This window comes from Anguilla rostrata, chromosome 4, assembly GCF_018555375.3.
Source record: "Anguilla rostrata isolate EN2019 chromosome 4, ASM1855537v3, whole genome shotgun sequence".
In the NCBI taxonomy this organism is placed as follows: Eukaryota; Metazoa; Chordata; class Actinopteri; order Anguilliformes; family Anguillidae; genus Anguilla; species Anguilla rostrata.
In genome coordinates, this window is record NC_057936.1 from 2,728,289 (window position 1) to 2,752,873 (window position 24,585).

General features: G+C 45.9%; 2 protein-coding genes across 3 annotated transcripts in view; both read left to right on the forward strand.

The window, feature by feature from the left end:
- The first annotated feature begins 391 nt into the window (after window positions 1-391).
- On the forward strand, window positions 392-8,746 carry tmem44 (transmembrane protein 44). The gene is made up of 10 exons (XM_064330044.1): window positions 392-570; window positions 728-857; window positions 1,059-1,137; window positions 1,694-1,854; window positions 2,088-2,174; window positions 2,637-2,807; window positions 3,404-3,514; window positions 4,125-4,238; window positions 5,110-5,253; window positions 8,210-8,746. The coding sequence occupies exons 1-10, from the start codon at window positions 392-394 to the stop codon at window positions 8,474-8,476; spliced, it is 1,443 nt and encodes a 480-aa protein (XP_064186114.1). The 3' UTR covers window positions 8,477-8,746.
- A 2,792-nt stretch (window positions 8,747-11,538) lies between these two features.
- Window positions 11,539-24,585, forward strand: part of atp13a3 (ATPase 13A3) — a 47,269-nt gene continuing 34,222 nt past the window's right edge. For both annotated transcript variants that reach the window (XM_064330072.1, XM_064330073.1), the window contains exon 1: window positions 11,539-11,765. The gene's annotated coding sequence lies outside the window, so the exon portion shown is untranslated. The remainder of the gene's footprint in view (window positions 11,766-24,585) is intronic.

Genomic DNA, 24,585 nt, shown 5'->3' on the forward strand with positions numbered 1-24,585 from the left:
TCGAAATACGTGAAACCACGCTTATGGTATCAGACATTCAAGTCGAGAACGTTGTTCTTGCGAACTTCAGAAAATGGGGAGGGGCTTTCATTGCACGAGCTATTCAGTGGTGCTCTCGCGCAGTCGTTATGCCGATCCTGAAGTCTAAATTAGTGCATATAGCTCACATATAGTCACCCTGCTCCCCCCCTTTTAACTCTTTCGGACAAAAATATATGCGGGGTGTCTGCGCGAAGATAATTTCCTGTTCGATTCCTGAAAAATCACCTGACCGGTTTTAATTCGGCAGGAGAGCTCATTCCAATTGGCTGTTTCAGGCAGGTTTCAGGTGAACATGGAGTGCCTCAGTCGTTCGCGGGTACCTCCTTCTCACGTTTGTTGAGAGTGGAGGATGGAGGAGAATTTAAAGAGAATCGACGGGGAACGAAATCAAGAGGAGAAAAGTTTCTTCGACCCTACCTCTTGGCGGAGACCCGAGTTTGTTTCGACCTGTTTGGAAAACGAGAAAGTTTGTATCTCCATTGGACTCTGCGGTCTTTCTGCAGTATTCTGGGTGGTAGCCTGTCTGTTGTAAGTAGTTTTTTGTTTTTGTTTTTCAGTTTAAGAATATCCGTCTAGTTGTGCGCAATACATTCAAATTATGAAACTTAACATAAACCGCGGCACATTGTCCAATAAGATATATTTTCGTTGAAATGTGGTATTGCGTCTGGTTTCGTTGTCCCAGGGTCGTGTGTAAACGATGCAGAACGAAGCGCAGGAATGTCGGCGACACTGCGGACAGTGCGCTTTACTGCTTTCTGGGAAATTTGAGCGGTACCGTGGGGGCCGTCATGTCCATCCAGCTGACGATCCAGGTAGGGCACCAAGCAGGTACTAGTACTGGTGGCTGTACTGCGCAAAAAAAAAATGTTTCTTCTGCTATGGGTGCAATACTGATACAGACTGTGACGTATAACAGTGTAACATTTAAATGCAGAAAAAAAATGTGTTTGTTGCCTTGTGCAGAATCACGACCGGATCAAAGAGGGATTTTCCTGTTTGTGGTGTCGTTTTAGGTATTTATGGGTGGGCTGCTGACGATACTGGATATTCTACGCTTCATTTTCATAATCATACCCTTCAGTGGCAGAACCGGTAAGCTAAGATAGTAAAATGGAAATCTTAATGTCCTGAAGCAAGATTGTCATAATCATCCAACTTTCAAATTGAATTATGTTTTTTTATATAGCAGAGTGTCGTTGTCATTCGAATGTCATTCCTGAGAAATGCATCTTGAAATCTAATTCCTACTGTTGGAGTCGGTACCTTTTAACCACACAATGCTTGGTCAATGTTTGTCTTTGGAAAGGAGTTCCGCTCTAGATCCTGTTCATTTGCAGTTCCCAATATCACGTGACATGTCATTCCACATGTTTGCTTCTGAACCTCGTGGCTGTCGTGCTGTAGGTCTGGATTCAGGAGTGCGCCACGTGCCAAGTGACCAAGTCGCGCTCAGAATTTTCACAATAATCATGTCTTGACCGAACGTTATTTTTTACAGAATTGTTGCTGGTAATAAAATTTGAGATATGAACGTGTGTGCAGGAATGTGCGGGGAAATATATTGTGAAAATTTTAATTGTGTGATTGGGTAAATTCCATCTTGCTTCTGAAAGCACACAGCACATCTCTCCAATCTTTCTTCTCTTAGAAAGTAGGATAAAGGTCATGAGGAAGAGGAGGAGGCAGAATATCTTCGTCCTCTCTCTCCCCTTGGCTTTGGGAATAGGCCTTTTCACGTTTCATGGCCTGTATCAACAGCAAAGTGACAGCGCGCCGGTCAGGAGACGACTGCTCGGTTTAGTTTTACAGGTGAGCTGCGCTTAATCGTCGGTTTCAGTTTTGATGAAAACGGGGACGTCAAGGGAATCGAGACAAACGGTAGACGCTGGGTTGTGGGGGAACACTATTTTTTTGCTATTTTGAATGATATATTAACAATTTTTGCCCTTAAATGTGCAAAACATCATGCTGATTATTAAAGTGGCGCACTTCCATACTGACTTTGTAACGGAAAATTCTGCATTTGCTTAATTTGCACCCAGGATAATTCTGAAATATTGGGTTATGCGCTTGGCCTGCTGTCTACTGTGATTGGCTGGACTTCGAAGTTCCCCTCTCTTACTAAAGCTGTGAGTATCCCTGGCCTAAACCGCACTGTAGCAGTTTCTCCATACATTTCCATACAATGATCGCAAATTCTGTTTTCTGTATTTAGGTCATTAGCAATTTCTTGCAATTTCTGAACAGAAATGGTATCATTGTAGTGGTCGTAATTATGCCTTATTTGACGCAGTACATTGAGCACAGGAAAGTCTACACAAATGCATTATTTATTATATATAATCATAATAATTTTATTATTATTATTATTATTATTATTTATTGCAGAGGTCTGGTGCAGACTCATGTTGCGTAATGTTAGTTGAAATACATTGAAACAGTGATCTTGTCAGGTTCAAACACTGGTCTTTAGGTATGTGGACTGTGTAACTGTGGAGACTGATGTGCGATAATTTTTGATCAACGCCATTGCGTTTGACGTCCCATTGAGCGTCTCTATTTCGTGTTTCCGGTGGGGTTTTTTTTTTCAGCATCTCGAGAAGATGACCTCAGCTGTGCACGTGTCCTTTGGAATACTGTGCGTGCTCGCTAATGTCCTCTACGGCTCAGCCATCCTGGTCTACGACGCGCGCACCGCGTCTGCCCTGAAGGCGTTGCCGTGGTTACTCAACTGCTTCGGCTGCGCTGCCTTTGATGTCGTCGTATCCTTTCCGGCGCGTCGTAGACCCATTAAACGAACTGTAGTTATGTGAAGGGTTGTTTTGGGCTGTGTAGATGAAAGGAAAGTGGGCCTCAGTTCCTGTCGGATGTCGTTATCAGATGGAGTGTTGGCTAGCAGTAGCGATGCTTTCATGATGCAGCCAAAAACAGACAGGACTACCAGAATATGAGTGATTCTCTTGATCTGAGCCAAAAGACCACTGTAAAAGACAATTTGAAGTGGTGATGTCATTGGGATGCAAGTTCTCCTCTTATTTTGGCTGTAGTGAATGGCAGTCTCTCTTGATCTGGAGAGTTATGTGTAATGGTGACAAATGTATTATCGCTATATTTGAGACCAAATTCACCATAATTAAGATGGGCAGCAACTGATGGTCTGGAGAATTGTTGTTTGGGAGGACTTATACCCAGGTAACAGGTAACTTCATCATTTGGGGTGGGGCTCTGTGGCATTGTCTTAGTGGTGAGCTGAAGGTCTGTCTGTGACACGTTAGATATTTTACGGTTGACTTCTTGAGGACCGACTCTGATGAGAATTTATTTTGGCGTGCATTCCCCTTTAACCAAGTCTGTGCAGATCCTGGGGCTGTCCTGTTTCAGAAGGCACAGGGGGTGGTCCTGGGACCCCACAGACACACAGTCCCTGCTGGAGGACTCTCCTCCTGAACCCCCCAGCCCAACGCACCCAGTGAGTCTCTAAACACCGTCCTCACACCCTCCATCCCTCCTTCAATAGGCTGCCCGGCTGCAGCTAGACTCGCTGATTGGCTGAGGGATCAGTCATTCAGTCATTCAGTCATTCGTTGGCTGAGGGATTTAGGGCTTTTTGGAGTTTCAGACATGCCCTGAGCCCTGTTTTAGGAAACAGGATTACTGGGTTAGCTGGATAACTGTAATGAGTAAAACCAAGAGCACTCCCAAAGCTGGAACATGAACTGAAGTAAAAAGAGTTGTTCCGAGTTTTACTCAACGCAGTGATCCAGCTAACTCGATAATCCTGCTTTGTGAAATACCCCCCTGAAATGCTGGGGATTTAGCCAGGGTCCCTGAATGTGTATACATTATGCTGTTTTTTTTTTTTTTTAAAGAAACACTTTAGTTCAGTCCAGATACTGATTTCCTTGTTTTTTTTTTGCCAAATATTCTCATTCTTTCCATTTTATGCTATTTCTCAGGCTGAAAATGGGAAACTGAGCAGTACTTTAATAATTATGTAATAATTTAAACAAGTTATTAAGTTAATCTCCTGCAGTCACCATTCCTTTTGTATCTTTCTTATTTTATTTTTGGCTTTTTAGGATTCGAGAAGGCCGTCCCTGCAGACGCTTCGCAGCAAAAAATGCGTGAAGAAGACCGCAGAAATCGGTCGCTACATGGACATCAACATCCAGCCCGTCCAGCCTGTGCCAAAGGTGTGCTTTCCTTAACGTGGAGTATGCTTCCTTGTGCTGTTCAGAAGGCAGACAAAACATACATGCAGGGCTGGTGTCATTTTTCCATGCAAGGCCATCAAAATTGTCTTCTGGTTCTGTAGGTGACATTCGGTTGATTTAGAAAAAAAAAAAAATGATAACAATAATAATTATTTGTAGTCAACGCATTTAACCCACTGTGTTGTGAGAGCTTAAAAAAATGTAGTTTTTGTTTCCAGGTGTGAGTGAGAGCAGAACTGTTGTTGGCAGTGCTGCAGAGACAGGGGGTGGGGGTGTGAGGGTGCTCTTGGAAAATGAAGTTGTGTAAACTTAAAAAATCAACCAGTTTCCCTTGATGGCCTGACGAAAAGCTGACTTCTCTGAAATTTTTGCACTTTTGCGCTGATATATTAAATCCTTTAAACTTTTTATAGTTCACCATTTGCATAATCAATCTGCTATAATTGTACCTTTTTAAATGTCATTTTATTCATTTTTATCAAACAAGTCAAGCAACAAATTGTTGCCCAGTGCGTCACTGATAGTAAAACAACGATGAGGAACAAATTAAGTAACAACAGCACAGTAAGAAATCAGGAGCAGTCGACAAATGCAATAAAATGAGATTATGTACTAATAATAAAAACCAAAGGAGGAAAAAAATACACACAAAAATTGCAATGCTTTGTTCATTGTCAGTTATACTTAGTGTTTAATGAGTGATTCTATTTAAAAAAATGAATGAGGCATTTAAAAAAGAATTCCAGAAGTAAAAGTAGAAGATGGGGGAAAAAAATGGACTTCTCTGTGTTAATGCAAGGGTGTTGACATCTGATGTCAGATTAAATTTCGCGGTTGCCGTGGTTTCCAGGTGTTTCTGAAGGAGGTGAAGATCTCCAGGGAGGGCCGGGCTGGCGGTCTGCTGCTGAAGAGAGCGCAGAGGGAGGTGAAGGAGGAGGACCCCTGCTCCTCGGACAGCTCCTCCGCCTCCTCCTCCCTCCACCCGGAGCTGGAGGTCAGCACCGAGTCAAGCTGCTAGGGGGAGGAGGGGGGGGGGGGGGAGCGAGGCCAGTCCTGTGCCCTGCGGTCCAGGGCAACCCGTCTGCATGCTGGTTTTGGTTTCAGCTATACTTGCCATCCCTGAGCCCTGTTTCACAAATTCAGTAAAGTGGGATGGGGGGGGGGGTTATTTCAAAATGCAGGATTATGGAGTTAGCTGGATAACTGTACTCAGTAAAACCCGGAACCTTCCCAAATCTGGAACATGGACTGAAGTTAGAAGAGCTGTTCCAGGTTTTACTCAGTGCAGTTTGCGTTGCATTTTAATTTTGGCATATTATAGCTGCAAGTCTAAATTGCTTCAGTAGGTGGCACTAGTGTGCAAATATCGAATATTGTAGTTTCCGACCCGGAGTTCTCATGCTCCCATAAAGGAAAATATGAGCTGTTTTTTTGTTGTTGTTGTTTTTTTGTATTTAAGCTGCTTAAAATGCATTTGTTTTTAATTGTCTGTCAGTATAACTGATCACACACCATGATGTCACCCTAGAGTATGATGGTGTTAAATATTAATACCTGCTCACTCTTTTACAGTAACATTTATTTGCTTCTGTTTATTTCTATTTATATTGTACATCCCCTTGCAGGAGCACCTCTTGCCTAATATTCTTTCTGTTTTGTACTGTTGCTTTAAGATTCCGTTTTGTTTGTTTGACTAAGTGACTAAAGAAATCTCTAACTCTACTTTCATTGCTTTAGATTCGATGAATGTTTAATTGAGTCAACATTGAAAAGTGTAAATGAATGTCACTCAGAAATGGGTAAAGAATCTGTAATGTGTAATTAATCAAAGCACTGAAAAACTCCAGCCGTGTGATTTCTAGGTAGTCGAACCCATTTTCATGTGAACATAACCAGCCAGTGCAGTGCGCCTGCTTGAGTACATAGATAAAGCTTTCTGACTGGCTGGTGTTGGGGAGGGAAGAAAATGGCCGCCATTGAAGCTTAGCCAGTTGTTGTGACTGAGCCTTTTCTGCCCCATCTCTGTCGTCCCTTCCATTCATTACCAGTCCCACCCGGAGCGGTTCCTCGTCTCCGTGGTGACCACTGTTCCTGGAAATGGCAGTTAACAGAAAAGCTGATTTTTTTTATTTTTTTTTTTACCTGAGACAAAAGCAGGGAGAAAACAATCGAGCCTTAAACAATTCACAAAACTGGGAAACCCCAGATGGAGCTGAGTACTCCCTCCGGAGCGTGTGTGGAAGAAGTGGGACTGGATGACGTCCTGTCTGGGCTGCCATTAGGGCCTTTCTCCCAATTATTACAACTCCTTTCTCACTGGCCCGTGGGTCTACGGCAGGTGCACTGGAACCTGGGCCAGGAGGTCCGCAGGGCTGCTGGTGTTACCTTTCCTGCCTGGGAGTCAGCCGGCTGATTGACGTCAGGGAGACCGTGGTGTTCCAGGTCTAAACGTGTCCCTGATTAGAGGGGAAGAGGGAAAACCAGCAGGGAGACTCATCCCTAGGGCCGCAGTTTGAGTTTGCCTGATCTGAGGAGTCTATGGACTGTGGGCCTGAGGGTAATGGGGGTGTGTGTGCGTGCGTGTGTGTGGGTGTGTGTGTGCGCATGCGTGCGTGTGCGTACGCGTGTGTGCGCGTGTGTGCGTGCGCGTGTGTGTGTGTGCGCGTGTGTGGGTTTGTGCGTGTGCGTGTGCGTGCGTGCGTGCGCATGCGTGTGTGTGTGCGCGTGTGTGTGGTGTGTGTGTGTGTGGTGGGACTGTGTGTATGTGAGTGTGTGTTGTTGTGTGTGTGTGTGCGTGTGTGTGTGCGTGTGTGTGTGTGTGTGTGCGTGGGTGTGTGTGTGTGTGCGCGTGTGTGTTTTGTAGTGTAATACTGCCTTGAGAAAGGAATTTTGCCTGCAGTGCTCCGGCAGGGACCCAGCTGTTAAGCGGCCGTCTCAGGCCCTTTCTCGGAAGGCCCGGTGTGGGTCAGCCCAGGCTTTGGTTACAGCCCAGCACGAACGCACCCGAGTCAGCTGACCAAGTCTGGGCGCAGCCCCCGTGACTAGGCGATCAGTTGGGCCGGGGTCATTCAGCGCTGGGCTGGAGAACAAGCCTGGACCCACAGGAGGACAGGACCGGACAAGAAACGGCTGTGATGTCGCTGAAGTGTTGTTCTGTGATTGGCTGCAGCACTCCTAAATGTTCTGGAATGTCATTGTAGAGGAGCCTTTTTCAAGCACAGTAGAACTAAAGTGCAAGCAGTTTGCACTTTACAATTAGCTCTACATGTTGAGTTCTTTGTCATAAACCTCCATTGCTGAGTCGCGTCAGGCTGGAATTTATATCGTTCAGAGTTCCAGTCACTGGTCCCGCGCAGGAGACCAATGTGCTGCGGTCATTTTTAACCAATCGCACGCGGGCAAACCAGAAAATTAAAAACCAGGCAAACCACATATTTCTGCCTCACCTATCACACTGAATTGATCTTCACCCTTCAGGGCCTGTGAGTAAATGTTGTCAGGCACTTGGACAGAAGTGTCATGTGTGCGGCAGATTGTGTTGCGGGATGATAACAGCTTGTGTTATGCATAAACATGAGCCCTGGGTATAGATTTACTTCAATGGGTGAGCGATTTTGGAATGCTGTTACCCTTGCACAGTGGAATTTGCCCGCACATTCTAAATGGCGAAACTGACGAAACAAAGCGTGAGGCTGAACATTCTTGCTTTCAACCAGGGTACCCAAAATAGAATAGAACCCCCATTTGTGCACAGATTCCTCAATCTGCACACTGCCCACATGAAAATCAGACATGCAGATGCTGTTATTTAATTGTGCATTTGCTTTTATGTGCAGCGGTTGTCGAGTTTGGCAATAAGACTGGCATGAAATTAGTGTATCTGTTCAAACATTTGGTAAAAAAAAGTGTGTGATGATTAATTTTAAGTGATTTATCGCTGTGTTCCGTAGTGGGACTTTGGAGATGCGAACGCCCACTGGAACAAAGTGCCAAAGCCGCAGAAAAGGAAGGAGGTTTTCGCCCTCCGGAATTGGAGGGTTCAGCTCGGGACAAACCCTGCCAGCCAAACAAAGGCCGATTCTGTCAAGAGCGTCGGAAGCGTGGAGACGAGAAGCTGTGCCATCGCAGTTGACCAACAAGTGGCAGCTCCTGGCACTTTGCAGCCAGTGGAAAATGAAGGACCAATCGGACAGCACTTTGCAGTCAATGGCAAATGAATGACCAATGGGACAACAGCTTGCAGTCGATGGTAAATGAATGACCAATGGGACAACAGCTTGCAGTCGATGGTAAATGAATGACCAATGGGACAACAGCTTGCAGTCGATGGTAAATGAATGACCAATGGGACAACATCTTGCAGTCAATGGTAAATAAATGACCAAGAGGAGAACACTTTGCAGTTAATGGTTATTGCATGTGGTATTCACACCTAAACTGCTTTGCTAAATTACATTGAAGGCAATAAAAAGTGTTAACATATGAAATTATGTATTCATGCTTTATTGCACCTCTTGTAAATAGTGGCCTTTCAGATGTATGAACGTTCGGATCTGTCCAGTTTCAGGCCTACGCTGCACTGAGTAACACAAGCCAATCAGAATCTGCCGTATGAACTTTCGGATCTGTCCAGTTGCAGGCCTACGCTGCACTGAGTAACACAAGCCAATCAGAATCTGCCGTATGAACATTCGGAGCGGAGCTCAATAATTCGCCCGGCTGTCCCGCGCGGTCAGGGGGTCACTTCCTCTTCTCTGGCAGGCCGGCCCGGGGTATCGAGAGGGCCTTTCCTAAAAGCCAGGGGAACATGATAAGCAACAGACTGGGTGGCTCAGGCACTACTGCGCCCTAATAAATCTCCCCCCTAACTGCTTGTTTCCTCCGTGTCCAGTTTTTTGGGGGGTGGGGGGGGGGAGCTGGCTGGGGGGTGGCGGGGAGTCATAGTAGCGTTTTAATTGTTGCCCAGTTAGGAGACTTCCCCTAGGCTGACACAAGGACAATGCGCTAGATTACAGGCGGGTTGTGAAGGAAGCTCTTTATTCCGATTCAGTTTCCTTTTGGGACGGGGGATGAACTGGCGGCGAGCGCTAACGTTAGCCTGACAGCCAGCGAAGCAGACAGAGAATTGCTGATATAGTGTAAACATTATCTCGCAGGGGTGGCTCGATAGTCCTGAATGGAGAAAGATACTATTAGACCTTTAGTGCTCATTTATTTTACAAATGAAACAATGTGTTTTCAGTCATCAATCCATCATGGAAAGTGATGATGGAAAGTGTACACCCCCCCGCCCCCCAGCTGCAATCATACTCTGTTATATGGATGGTAGTGGAAGTGCCTACTATCGCCATTACACCTACACAGGGGCCAACACTATTTTTGCCATTGCTAACCAGTGCGCTTGCATGTTCGTTCTGTTTGTTTAAGTGACACACAGTTATACTGTAACATTTGCACTTCTCTATACTTCGATATAATGTGAGTGAACATTAATTATTTTTCGTGTTGATTTTTATCCTCTAATCTCCCGTTTATCGATTATAATTTAGCATCATAATCTCCACATTCCTCTAACTGTGAGCTAATTTGGCATCATAATATCAATGGTTGACACGAGACTATTGTACGCTAGCTGTTTTTTTTTTCATACTGTTATCAAGTAGATTAGATGTGAGTGCAAAACATGTAAAACCTTTCCTCCTTTGACCACTCGCTGACCCTCCCAAGTCCTGATGAATTGATCCATAAAACCAGCGGTAATGTCTCTGCTGAACTTCGAAAGGTCTGCTGAACTTTAGAGTCGTGCGAGTGGGCGTGTGCGCGCTTTCCCCACGACGTTCTGCATTGAATTGACTTGTCAAAGGTTAACCACACAGGCCAGGCTCCGGTTCCTGAGACAAGATTTAAGTCTCTCTAAGATTTTTTTTTTTTTTTTTTTTTTTGCTGCAGCAGTTGACTCAGCAACGCTGTGACAAGCAACAAAAAGAAAAAAAAAAAAAGGCCACTGTGCATTGCAGACGCAGACGAATAGCAACCTCCAGCTGGTCCTGGGTCAGTGCTCGATATATATATATATATATATATATATATATATATATATATATATATGGTGCAGCGAGTCTGAGCCTGGACACATGGTCCCCGTCTCTGATGTCATTCGAAGTCTTTGCATTTCTCTGCAGGGCCGCCCAGCTCTGTGGGACCCAGCGCTCGAGTTTTCATTCTCTCTGGGATGGGGGGGGCGGGGGGGGGGGGGTTTGGGGGGGAATGAAAACAGACGGACGGGTCCCTCTAAATAGGTGGAATTCTGTTTGCACAACCGACAGGGCGCAAGGATTAGAATGTCTGAGGCTGTGGCCACCAGACTGTTTTTTTTTCTTCTCTCTCTTTTTTTTTTTTTTAGCATTGAAGCATTCGTCACAGCTTTCTAGGGGGGGGGTCCTTAGAATCTTGTAGCAGGAAGATTCTGTCATTTTAGTTTTGTTACTGTGCTGCATGCAAAGAGCCTGGTTAGAATATAAGATAATTTTAATTATAGCTATGTCACACACCCATCATGCAACTGCAGAAGTATCTCATGGATGCCAATATGTTTGCATTGTGCTAAATTTACATAAGCAATAAATGATATTTTGCATCCCCCCCCCCCCCCTGCAATGATTTGCATATGACAGTGGTTGAACTTGAATTTATTTAAGTTGGAAACGGGTGGCAAAATCTAAATTCACCTCCATTTATAGATAGTATCACCAAATGGCTCTACATGAAATAATATTAATTGTGGATTCACAACTTTGAAGGTAGAATTGACCCAAAAGCTAATCACTTTTGTGATTTCTTTAAGGCCAGAATCTGCCATGGGGAGCTGCCAGTATACAGACTTGACATTTGGCAAACCACAGCATTCACGGATTTTACATTGTACTGCTTGTCCTTTGCACCATGTCCTGGTGCTGAGAATATGATGCAATTGTATTTATTCTTTTTTTTTTAATCTACGCATTATTGCTGTTATGTAGCCCTGTTGACAATTTAGCTTCGGAAATGTTGAAGACTCTTGCGTATAGATAATTAGCACGCAATTACCTCCTCAAAAATACAGCGAACTGTTTTCTTGATGACAAGATGATGATATCGGCATGATGAGAGCCCGTGTACTACAACAACGCCACTTGATCAAGAGCGAATTACCGCGATTTTGAACTCAGACGTTGCACAAGCGCGTCCTTTTATGCTTGTGTAGATTGAAGTGACCTCATATCCTACTGCTCACTTCCTCCGACTGGCTGGTGAGTAAGTGAGCCAGTTCCAGGCAGTCTCGCGCACAGCGGCAGCCGACTTGCGCCACGAGCTGTCATCATTGTGCACGCATCACGCACTGTGCGCTGAGCACATTTCTTATTCAGACTTCAGTTTGATACTTATAGTACGTGTTTCCCCCTTTAAAAACTATTTCAGGCACATTATGACTCTCAGGTGATAATCAAAGTGTCCAGGTGGTTCTGGGTAAGTGTTTTTATTTAAATAATCTTTGGCTAATCGCGTGTGTATAGTGGTGGCTAATGTTAGCGATCACCTCGCAACCCCGAAATGCCTCACGAAATGGGGATTCCCAAGTATTTTACAAGCTAAATTGATGTTAGTCTGCTTTATGAGTGGATACAAATAACATGACTGGCTAACGCGTGGTGTTTCTGTTTAATGTATGTTGTGTGGATTGACCCGTTGATGTGATATTCGTAATTACAGGTTTATATTTGCTGAAATAGACATTGTCCGAACGTGCCTGCTAGCTATCATACAACCCTGTCTTTTTGTGAATTCCGTGACAGACATCGGTGTCACGGCGTTACTAGGTTGTTCTTGGCGTTTTATGTGACTTGTTCTATTTGTGATACTTGTGTTGAGTCCCTATGTAATATTTCAGCGATAAATGCGGTTTTCAGGTTATTTACATTACATTTTTGGATGATGTTGGCTAACACTAGCTGCATGGCAGCGCTTTACGGTCGTCTTACTGCCGTGTTTGATGGTTAGCTGTTCAGTCTGGAATGAAGCATGGCGGGCAATATTTCCTCCGGTTCCCAGGCTAGGTAGCGCTAGTTGGCACTAGTTTCCCCTTTTGTTAAAATGTTTTATCGAATAGCACCACTAGTATTACCAGTGTAAACACTGTTGTTGCCGGGCAGCAACCTTATTTAGGGAGCTTGCTAAGTTACAAAGGACGTACATGTTTTATGTGACTGGCTTGAGTTGGCTGTAGCATTAAGTGCTAGTCAGCTAGCTAACCCAACGCTAGCCAAATTTACTGGCTAACATTTGGTAGATTGCTGTCGTGCGAACATTCGTGAATATTATTTTAGCTCATCCAGTATGGCAATGATTAATTTGTGAACAGTTCCAGGTCATCTCAAAACTTTTCAAAAAGTAACGTTATCATATACCAGCTAAGTTATCTGTGTGGCTGCTAACTGGCTGAATGTGTACAAATCGAAGTCCTGACGTTTTATTTTCCAGTTAACGGTGTGTAAACAGCGGCATATAACTAAGTTGATGTTTACAACACACCGTTAACTGAACAATAAAACGTCAGTCAATTTGCGTGGCTATAGCGAAATAATGATATTTCAATATTGGTGATTGTCTTCATTTGCATTACTAGCTAGTGGCTGAGCTAAACTTGTGTGTCTCATCCAGGGGTACGTAATCTTGTCCGAAAGGGCCGATGTGGGTTTCTGGTTTCTGTTTTAGCCCAGCGCTATACGACATCTAATTCAATGAGCTAATTAACTAATCATGGTCTTCATCCGAAACGTTGAGAAGTCGAATCGGTTTCCTTGGTACCACATTGGCCCTTGTCGGGTGAGACTGAACGCCCCCGGTCGGACAGATGCCGGTGCAGGGGTGGAGCATTGGCTATATTAGCAAGCACGTACCCGACTTGAGAAATGCAGCGGCATGGGTGGAAATGTTATTGGGCGGGCGGCAGCTAATTATAAGACCTTATTTTACGTTACAGTAACCTGGTTACGTCAGATTATAGTAATGTTTGTAGACTCGCGGCATAATTAATCGAAACTCACTATCAGTGAATCTGTTTGGCTGACGTTATAACAGTTACTTATTAGCGAGCTTCAAGAAGAAACGAGTACTGACCAGAACAAGTAATGTGACGCCAAAGCTTTGGAAATTATTATTATTATTTGTATCTCACGTCCACAGAGACAGAATTCAGGCGTTTGTCATGAAATGAAAAGTAAAAGTTGTTATATACAACGTTTACAGCCTATTTAGACTCGAGTTTCTGGACTTGAACTTGAGTTGTAAAGGGGCGGAACTTTTGTGGTAAATTTCCTCTGGAAATTAAAAACACCCACTGTCATAATGTATTTTTATTGTATGCTCATCGCTTTAAATGACAAACAACGGGTTCGTCTTAATCTTAAAACCATTTCCCAATGGCTCTTAATACGGATTTTTGAATCTCACAAAGTTATTTGAAAGAACGAGTTCTGGTACTGACCAATCAGGGAAGCTGTAAGTTCCCTGTTATAGGGAGACAGCTTCATACTTTAATCAAGATTCATCAGAACAGAAGCATTTCACCAGCTGAAGGACAGACGTGTACTCTCCTGGATTACGTAAATTATTGACAGGTAGGCATGTTTTAGTCCGCTATGTAAGACCAACTTAATTTGCAATTTCCACGACATAGATATTTTAAATACAAATATCTATATTTAAAGAAATATAGAAATATAATTCGTGCGCAATAACTGAGGACATAATGATTAGTGCCCAGTGCAAGATGGTTATTGACAATTCAGGGACTAGTGGAATATAGACAATAACCCCTACTAATAACATGATCAAATTTACAAGCAATTGTTTTTTTGTTTTTCAAGATCATGTCTAATCTCTGGAACAGAAAGAGGGGAGTCGGATACACGAGCCTGGATAAACCAGTAAAATTTTGAATAAGCGTGGAAGTTGGCACAATTTCATCATGTAAGAATGACCTGTGAAAATATGTAAACTCGACCGCATTTAACAAACAGTTTTATTCCAATTTTAAGTAGTTTCCACTGCGTTGCGAACATTGATAGCCCAATCCCATGTGACGGAGGTTCTCGATTAGCGCTATCCGTCACTCAGACCACAAGTATGGACATGCCGTTAGCGTACTCCTCTGCCGAAAAGCTGGCCCTGGGTTAGACTGCCGATCTCAATTGGAAATGGATATTGTCAGATAAACATGGGCGGGACCTAACTCCGTATAGATTGTTTATGCTGGGGGTGGTTTTGCGCAAATTTACTTAGTTTCGCTCTGCGCGATACAGGGACACGTTTCCTGGTGTCGTCGTTTTGCATCCAAAATTTCTGTCCGCATGTCTAGCACTGTCGCCTTACTTGTTCTTCCCCTGTCGGCGTGGGTTTCCTCCGGGTACTCCGGTTTCCTCCCACAGTCCAAAGACATGCAGGCTAGGCTCATTGGGGACTCTAAATTTCCCATAGGTATGAGTGTGTGAGTGAATGGTGTGTGTGTGTGCTGTAGATTGGTGACCTGCCCAGGGTGTATTCCTGCCTCTCACCCAAAATGCACACTGGGATAGGCTCCAGTACCCCCCCGCGACCATGCCTAGGTTTAGTGGGTATAGACAGCGGATGGATGGATAGTGGATATACATTTTACTGTGGATAGTGTTGGGGGCTTCATAAGTTATTTCATAAAATAATTATGAAAGATGATTCATAAAATCTTTGCATATTAATCTTCTTCGTGTTAGGTAATGTGTACAGTGGCACTGGCACCCGGAACATGAAATTAATTTGGCAGAATTAACAGAATTATGGATAATGAGGCAGGTGGACCATTTCCTGAAGGCTGGTGGCCTTCGTCCTTTGGAATTTTCCCCATGACCTCAGAAGGCAAATATTATGATTCACGAGTTAGTCATAGTCAATTACGTGTGCGGGTCTTCTTTAGATAGGATCTGTGTTAGAGTAATGAAAGTATTGCATACTATAAAGGGAGCGGGGAGAACAGTGGGAATGCACAGTGCGTTAGTTTGGCTGCTTCTGTTGGCAAAGGCCAGCATTTTGTGCTGTTCCTACATGTACGTCTTCAGATTAATACGGTAGTTTTTGAAGCTTATTTTGTTGACTAGACCACATAGTTTCAGAATGTTGTCAGAAAACCTTGCCGTCAAGGTTGCTGAGGAACCAATTCAGTGTTCATAAATCCATTTTGTTGGCTCTCAAAACGATCTCACCGTATTAACTTGGTTTCCATGTCTATACATCCGATATAGAGTACAAGCTTGAGCTGGAGCAGGGCTGCCCAGCCCTGTTCCTGGAGATCTGCTGTCCTGTAGGTTTTCACTCCAACCCTAACCGAGCCACACCTCTTTCAACAGCTAGTTACAGGGCTGTCCGACCCTTGTTCCTGGAGATTTATCGCGCTGTATGTTTTCACTCCAGCCCTGGAACAGAAACGCGTTTCCTGTTTCAACGTGTAATCCCTGGCGTTCAGTGTTAAGTGATGAAGAGGTTCTGTCCAGGAACATCACTCCAGTTAGACACACCGCGGTGCACTTGGAGCACTCAAGACCTTCAAGAAGGAATTCAAGGCCTGAAGCTATGAACCTCCAGCCTGAGATTATACACCAACATATTCCTATAGCTGTATGAACCACAGTCTGAATACAAGGAAATGGCTAATTGAAATGGAATGTAACCGTATCTTAATAAACTATAAAGTGCCTCACAGTTTTTACATTTGTATTCTAACAGCAATATAAAAGCAATAGTTTTTTTTTCCTGAAAAAGTATTGCAGTAGTAGCAGTAATTGTAGTACTTATAATTAAAATAATTAATCATTTTTGGTATTAGTGGTTATAGTGGGACTCTCATTCTCTCTCACACACACATACACACACACACACTCCAGTGACGGAAATAATCATTTACTCTTGGACAGAATGTCTGATGATTGACAGGCCTATAGTGAATTTCTGTAATCATACAATAAGCTACTGAAGGCCTTTTTTCTTTTTCTCTGTGGCTGTCTGACCTGCAGCGTTTGCTGGCCTCTGTCAGTTTTTATCTTTCGTTCAGTTTAAGAAGAAGAAGAAGAAGAAGAAGAAGCGTTCTCCGATTCTCTTTCGCAGTGTTTCAGCACGTGTTATTCGTCTTTCGCTCGGCCGTCACAACTTCCCAGGATCCTCCGCTAACACGATGGGAGAATATACCTCAGTCAGCACAAAGCACAAGAGTGAAAAATACAAACATTGCAGTATCGCTTCTGAAAGTCCTCGGCCGTTTCCTCTTCCTCTGTAGCGTGGGATCGGTGTGTCGAGCGGCCCTTCTCACGGAGGAGCCGTTAAGCTCTTCAGGCGCTTCGGGAGTCCCGGAGCCCTCGGCCTCGTCTGTCAGACGTTCAGGCTTCAGAGACGATTAACCTGCCGTGCACCGTGCCTCGGATTGGGGTCGTGTGTTTTAAACCTGGCAGTGCATCCTGGGTAACCTGCTTTATTCGGCACGGCACCAGACCAGTTCAGCTATCAGACCAACGCTGGGCTCTCCGACGGGACGTTTTTTTAAAAGTTTGCCTCCGGGGGAAGTATTGTGTCAACATTTGAAGTCGGTGCGGTACCTCTGTCATGATTGGGAAACTCAACACTAACCATCACAGCCTGCAAGCTTTAGCTGAACATCAAGCTATGCTAGCTATGCTAACGGCTCATTTTCCGCACGGGTATCTTATTTTATTTATTTATTTATTTATTTATTTGCATGTGTAAATATGTGTAAAAGTGTATGTCACTGGATAAGGGCATCTGCTAAATGCCACAGCGTAGGCCTGAGTGTAATGTATGCTATTGTAAATAAAGCCTGTGTTGCTGTTTTAGATTGCAAACTGCTGTGGTCTAAGCAATATAAACTACAACAGGCTTTCCATTCTATTGGCATGAGTCACCACCAGGCTGTTTTTAGCCAGTCATTTACATATGTTTTGCATTTACATTTAGGCATTTAGAGGCTGCTGTTATCTAAAATCAATACTAACACTAGAGTTATTTTGTGTTGTGGGAAGGGGGGGGTGGAAGTAAAGCGCACTTTGGCGGTAATTCCGTTGGACACGGATTGTTGCTAATAGGCGATTAGCCCGCTCATGTCAGGTTCGGTTAGTATATGGGCTCAGCCCTCGCAGCGCTGCAGGAACGTGATGGTAATCTCCTCATTCACTTGCACTGCCCGTCTGCACGTGAAAAATTAAATACTCTCGTGCGAAACACATACTGATCAAGCTGGAATTACTGTTGTGTTACTTGTGCTTTCCATGAATCACTGTCCATGTCTCTGATAGAAACATGAATAGAAGTTTAGGCAAGCAATTATACCTCATCCTCACTCAGCTCCTGTTCCACCTCATCCTCACTCAGGTCATCCTCACTCAGCTTCTGTTCCACCTCATCCTCACTCAGGTCCTGTTCCACCTCATCCTCACTCAGGACCTGTTCCACCTCATCTTCACTCAGGACCTGTTCCACCTCATCCTCACTCAGGTCCTGTTCCACCTCATCCTCACTCAGGTCTTGTTCCACCTTATCCTCACTCAGGTCCTGTTCCACCTCATCCTCACTCAGCTCCTATTCCATCTCTGCCTCACTCAGGTCCTGTTCCACCTCTGCCTCACTCAGTCCATCCTCACGCAGCTCCAATTCCACCTCTGCCTCACTCAGGGTTCTGTTCCACCTCTGCCTCACTCAGGGTCCCGTTCCACTTCATCCTCACTAAGGTCATTAGTAGCAAATGTTTCACTTTGTGTAATAACATACTAGTGGACATGCATGCTTGTATTCTTCTGGTGCAGGAGTGAAACCGGCCTTGATTTAATTCTTAGTCCCAGAAGCCACTCCTTTTTAAAGGAACAAACAAAGTTAATGTCTTGAAGGATGTTCCGTAATGTGGTCCATTTGAATCTCCTGCGTAAGTTGTACAGAAGGTCAGGTGTGAAATTTTGTCATTAAACTGTGAACTGATGATCCATTTCCTTCTGAACATTGAACACAGATTTTTCTTTAGTTATAGCTTAAAGTTTAACTTCTACCTTTTCCCTTTATAACGGGGAGCCCAGTGATCAATTCTTTTGAACTGGAAATGGACAGGGGTCATCGGGGACAAGACTGAGAAGCACGGGTGGGGTGGGGTGGGGGGGTATTTCTCCGCTCGGAATCGGCGAGGGCACATTTCACGCATCTGCGCTAAGACGGCGGGCTGCGACTGAACGCCAGCCAGTGTTTAGACAGCGCGGGCGTGAGAACGGTCCCGGCACGGCTGGGTCGCGCTTGTGTGTCGGGCCCCGGGGAGAGGGGGGGGGGGTGGGGGGGGTGCTTTCTTGTGTGGCGGCTTGAGGTTTACCGCCAAACCAGGCCTGGATACACCCGCCTTCATCCAGCCCCCAGCCCCCCCCGTGATGAAGTAGCAACGATTTAAAATAGAAACACTCGCGAAATTTCGTACGACAGCGTGAACCCGGGAACACCTCCAGAGGGCAAGTTTGGGCTACTGCTCGCGGTGATCAAAGGTGGGGGTGGGGGTGGTGGGGGGGGGGGGGGCAGCTGGACCGTCTGCTTCGCGGTCAGAAACTTAAAAAACGACGGCTTGCGGCAGGTCGAGGTCCGCTGCTTCAGCACGCCGGTCTGTGACTCGCTGGGGCGAGGGCGGTGCTTAAAATATGAGAACAGGCCGACTGTGGCTGGCGGTTCTGAGGCTTGTTCTCCGAATCTTACCTCATGATTGGCCTCTTTATCGAAGGGGTGATTTAATATAGTTACAGGATAACTAAGCTGAGGCGTGTTGCTTGCTAAAGTCTGTTGTGAAGGCGGCAGTGTACCACAGTGGGTAAGGAACTGGGCTTGTAACCGAAAGGTTGCAGGTTCGATTCCCGGGTAAGGACACTGCCGTTGTACCCTTGAGCAAGGTACTTAACCGAAATTGCTTCAGTGTATATATCCAGCTGTATAAATGGATACAATGTAAAATGCTATGTAAAAAGTTGTGTATGTCGCTCTGGATAAGAGCGTCTGCTAAATGCCTGTAATGTAATGTAATGAAGTCAGCACGTAAATTGAGAATGACTAGGCAGCTTATTTTGACCTTGTGTGCGGTAGTGTGCACTGATGAGGAAATGTCTTGGGTAACTTTTGAGGATCCTCACTGTGTACCTGAAGTCGAGCAGTTCCTGTTCGACAGCGACGTGCTGGTGGTGCAGCAGTTAGAGAAACAGACTTGTGACTCTAGAGGCCAGTTCAGATCAATGATTCGCAACGAGACTAAAGGGTTTTAGAACGTTTGCAATCAGACGTCTTGCAATCAGTTTTGCAAGCTGCATCCAGTCTCGTTGCGAATCATTGATCTGAGCTGGCCTTCTGGTTGAGGGCTTGAATCCCAGCCCCTGCACTGCCTTTGAACTCTCGGGACAGGTAATTCACCTGAGCTGCTTCGGCAAACACCCAGCTGTAAATTTAGTGGCCTGTGTGAAAGTGCAATCTCCGTAAGCAAGTCTCTCGATAAGAATGGCTGGTGAATCCACACGCGTGACCGTGAATGAAAGGCGGAACGTTGTAGGAAGAGAGACATGCTTTTAAAAAAGAAATAACGAGAAGGTGTAGTCTTTTTCCTTCACGGTGCACTTCTTTTTTTTTTTTTAACGTTGTGGGCCTGAGTTGTGTTTTTTGGGGTGTGTTACCATGGATTCGTTTTACGTTGAGAACGATAATCTCTACCGCCGCTGCTGCCGCCCGTTGCCGTGTAATACGGGGGGTCCCGCCGTGCTGCGTTTTGCCTAATCTTCCCCAGATTAATCGGCGGTGTTCCCAGGCCGGGCGTTCTGTAGTTCTGCTAATCCACGAGCATGTGGCTGGGCTTACAGCCGCTCGACGTTTGATCTTCTCCTTCTTTTTATTTCCCTCTTTTCACCGATTTAATAGGCTTCTCCCTCTCTTTCTCCCTCTCTCTCTCTCTCGCTGCCTCACTCTCTTTTTCTTGAGGGCCGCCGGTGAAGGTATTAAAAGCCTGAATTCCTTTCGCCTGACGGACAGCTCGCTGGCAGCCCTGTGGCAGCTGTGCGCTGAGTCGTTAGGTAATCCTTAAAGAGTGTTTTTTCTCCGGCGTCTTCTCCCCGCGTGTAGCTGTGGGGCGCGTTGGGCGCGCTCCAGGGGCGTGGGGGTTTGATTTGGAGCCAAATGCCGGTGGTTTCGATTGGCCCAATCCCCCCCCTGCAGTGTTTGCGCTGATAAGTTTTTGATGACTCCGTGAGCGCTGAGATGTTTTATGATGTTTTGGGGCTGGCGGTCTGCTCCACCCTACGACGGTAAAGCGGGGGGGGGGGGGCCTCTCCCAAAGTCCCGCGCTGTTGTGTCTGAGTCATTATCTCCCCCCGCTTCCTCTGGGGAAGAGTCGGGGGGGGGAAACTGGCGGATTTTCAGGGTCGTCAGAGGTCGGTGCTCAGTCCAGGCTCCTGGCTCTTATTTTGGGCCTCGTCCCGGGGAGGTGTGTGAAATTCCTGAACGCTGAGTCGTGTTGCACCTTGGGAAGGGATCACCTGAGTGTGTGGAAGACTCAGGCGAGAGAGGACTGTGACCTTCTGTTTCTCAAGCAGGTAATTAAGCTGGCACTGTGTTGTGTCGCAGATATGACACTCAGCCAAACGGCTGGTGATCATACGTAACTTATTAATCTAGACCCAATTAACTCAGTCTGCTTCACAGATCCATTTTTATAGCTTTGCCTGTTTGCCTGTTTCATTCAGAAACGTGAAACGTGAATGCTGCCATTGCCTTTGGAATGTTTTGGGTGTTAGGATTCTACATAATCATTTTCGCCGTGAGCCTGTGCTGTGCAGAACCGGCTGGATGCCTGGGCACGCGTGGCTCACACTACTCGCTGATCTCTGTCCAATCACGCTCATCGCGCACTGTGATTGGCCAGCCAGAGGGAACGCAGTAATTCATTGAGAAACTGTGGGGATAAATGAGATGGTATCGCACGTGTGACGTATGGGGACGGATTGCGGTTAACTGAGTCATCGTACCGGTCGGCTGACTTCCTGAAATATTTACAACGTGTGTCTTCATCCTGCGTGTTACACATCTGCTTAACGAGAACGCGCTCTTCCTGTTTCGCGCTTGTTCGGTTTATGGGACGAACCACCTGCTTTGTATTTGTTCACATAGTTGAATTTAATTTTTTTGAATGAAAGTAGATTTTAAATGTCTTCCTCCTCTATAATCACAATAATCGCCAGACCCCTCGAGCAGGCATTTTGGCCCAGGTGCCAACCCCCCATGCACACTGCACGCGTGTGGAATGTGTGTTTGCGTGTGTGTTCCTGCACTGAACCTGCAGTGCTGCTTTTGATTGTGACAGGTGGGGTGCATCACCTGCATCGCCTGGGCTTTAACCCTTTAAGGTGTGAGGTCACAGATATGTGATTAGAATGTTCTCAACTGAACATTCTAACGCTGATGTCACAATCACTACTGGTAACTGGTACTGACTGTAGAACACTGGCTTTGAGTTAAAAAAAACAGTTCCAAAAAAAACCTGCTCTTCATAGGGGTAAAAGGCTGACCCAGACACCCCTGTCCCTTCCCCAGCCCCTCACAGGTGAGCATGATGGTCATCGTCAAATTCCCACCCGAGCCGCTGATGGTGGTGTGATTGTCTTATTGATCCGTTGATCATTTGAAATGCTGTTTCTGACCTGTGTCAGAATTTGGTCTTGGTGCTTGTGTCCCTCCTGTAGGGACCCCAGTGTCTACAGAGCGTCAGTGTCTGTGCAGTGTCACCGTCTGAAGAGCAGCGGTGAAGAGCAGCGGTGAAGAGCGTCAGTGTCTGTACTGTGTCACTGTCTGAAGAGCAGCGGTGAAGAGCAGCGGTGAAGAGCAGTGGTGAAGAGCAGCGGTGAAGAGCGTCAGTGTCTGTGCAGTGTCACCGCCTGAAGAGCAGCGGTGAAGAGCGTCGGTGTCTGTACTGTGTCACTGTCTGAAGAGCAGCGGTGAAGAGCGTCGGTGTCTGTACTGTGTCACTGTCTGAAGAGCAGCGGTGAAGAGCAGTCAGGTGTCTGTACTGTGTCACGTCTGAAGGCACGGTGAAGCTCGTGTCTGTACGTGTCACGTCTGAACGGGAAGAGCAGTGGTGAAGAGCAGCGGTGTCTGTACTGTGTCACTGTCTGAAGAGCAGCGGTGAAGAGCAGCGGTGAAGAGCAGTGGTGAAGAGCGTCGGTGTCTGTACTGTGTCAGCGGTTTTTCTCGCGTCCTAAACGTCCTAATTCTTTTTTTTTGTTGTTAGTCCGGCCCGCTGGATTTGAATTGACGGATGCCCTCTGACAGGCGTGCTTTGGTTCAGTGCACCTTTAAGAGGTCTTGCCCGTGCTGAACGCAGTCCTTCGGCTCCGACGGGGCTGACAGTGTGCATTCACACAAAGGGGCGGGGGGGGGGGGGGGGGGCGGGGGGCGGGGGGCGAAACAAAAGCACACAGGGGAGGCCCGGGGTCACAACCCCACCCCAGCCGCGAACGCTGGCGTGTACAAACCAAGGCCGCTGGGCCGGGTGATCTACTGCCCCACGTGCGACAGCGCTTGGGAACCCCCCCCCACAGCCCCCCCCCCCCCCCAAAAAAAAGACCTCATTATTATAGACGGCGATCAGGACGGGAAGTGATAAAGGAAGCCTCGCTACAGCGAAACGCTTTTCCTCCGAAGGTTTCCACGAATTATTGGGAGCAGCATTAGCTCATGCTTATTGTTCGCGGGGGAGGGGCTTCGACTTTAAAGAGCACCATACCCCCCCCCAGACAGAGTGCAGTACAGGTTGAGGGGGCCACGTTCTTCTGTGGAAACGCTCTTGGTTTTGTTCTCTGTTGCTCAGAGCGGTAGGTTTTAGTAAGGGGATGACACTGACATCTTATTCATAGACGTATTATACCTCTGTGTCCCCAAACAGAGATCCCTATGGAGGCCTGGGCAGTTCAACTGCTAATGAGTTTAGCATTTTGCACGAGCACCGTCTTTACCAATTTACCTCTGGACCTTGAAATTTTAAAATTAACTTTAATAAATGCCTTCGCATCTGTAAGGTGCCACCTGGGGTGGGCCACTCTGGTCCTGAGTGCCTGTGATGTTTCTGGATTGTTCCATCTGAGCTTGACCTCGTGATGGATTATTAAGAGGCTGAGCGTGATTATTCTGAATATTGGGTTTGTTTTATTATTTGTGATAAAACTAATAGCATATTGCTGTTTGTAGCTCCATGTTCCTGTGATTGCAGGCTATGGAGGTAATAAAGTACTTGGCCACTTTGTGTCAAACTGCGTACTGTAGTTATACAGATTAAATATATGTACACATAGAACATTGTAATTATAGCTATATTATATCTATTAAATACTGTAAACCTATATTATAAAGGCTATATATCAAATACTGTAATGATGCACGTATATATTGAATACTGTAGTTATTTCAGTGTATATATTGGATACTGTAGTTATTGCAGTGTATAAATTGTGGGTAAAAGAACAGCTTTTCTCATGTGCATTCAGACCTGTGACACTATGTGTTCTGTCGCCTGCTCTCTCTCTCCCTTTCCCTCTACCTCTCTCCCTCTCCATCTCTCCCTCCTTCTCTCTCCTTCTCCCTCTTCCTCTCTCTCTCTCTCTCTCCCCCGTCTCCTCTCTCTCTCTCTTTCTCTCTCTCCGTCTCCTCTCTCTCTCTCTCTCTCTCTCTCTCTCTCTCTCTCTCTCTCTCTCTCTCTCTCCCTCCCCCGCTCAGAGTCTCCCGTCAGTGGGGGCTGTTTGGCCAGACATTGTGCTGTATTGTGCTTGCGCTGCCTTCGCTGATATGATAAGGAAGGACAATGCTAATCAAAGTTAAACAATGGCCATTGAGCCGGGCTGTGCCCAGCTATTTCTGTAGGAGATCTGTATCTGGCACAGGCCCTTCTGCGTGGTGTTCAGCCCTGCTGGTACCACTGAGCACCGCGGTTAACACTGAACATCGGCTCGGTCCTTCCGTTAACCCTGAACACCAGCTCAGCCCTCCTGTTAACCCTGAACACCAGCTCAGTCCTCCTGTTAACACTGAACACCAGCTCAGTCCTCCTGTTAACACTGAACACCAGCTCAGCCCTCCTGTTAACACTGAACACCAGCTCAGTCCTCCTGTTAACACTGAACACCAGCTCAGCCCTCCTGTTAACACTGAACACCAGCTCAGTCCTCCTGTTAACACTGAACACCAGCTCAGTCCTCCTGTTAAC

Bases quoted from the DNA above. Each gene is read 5' to 3' on its own strand.
- tmem44 (XM_064330044.1), top strand. From the start codon at position 392: ATGGAGGAGAATTTAAAGAGAATCGACGGGGAACGAAATCAAGAGGAG. The intron at 2,175-2,636 runs GTGAGTATCCCT...TTTTTTTTTCAG, and splicing joins TCCCCTCTCTTACTAAAGCT to CATCTCGAGAAGATGACCTC. The intron at 4,239-5,109 runs GTGTGCTTTCCT...CGTGGTTTCCAG, and splicing joins CCGTCCAGCCTGTGCCAAAG to GTGTTTCTGAAGGAGGTGAA.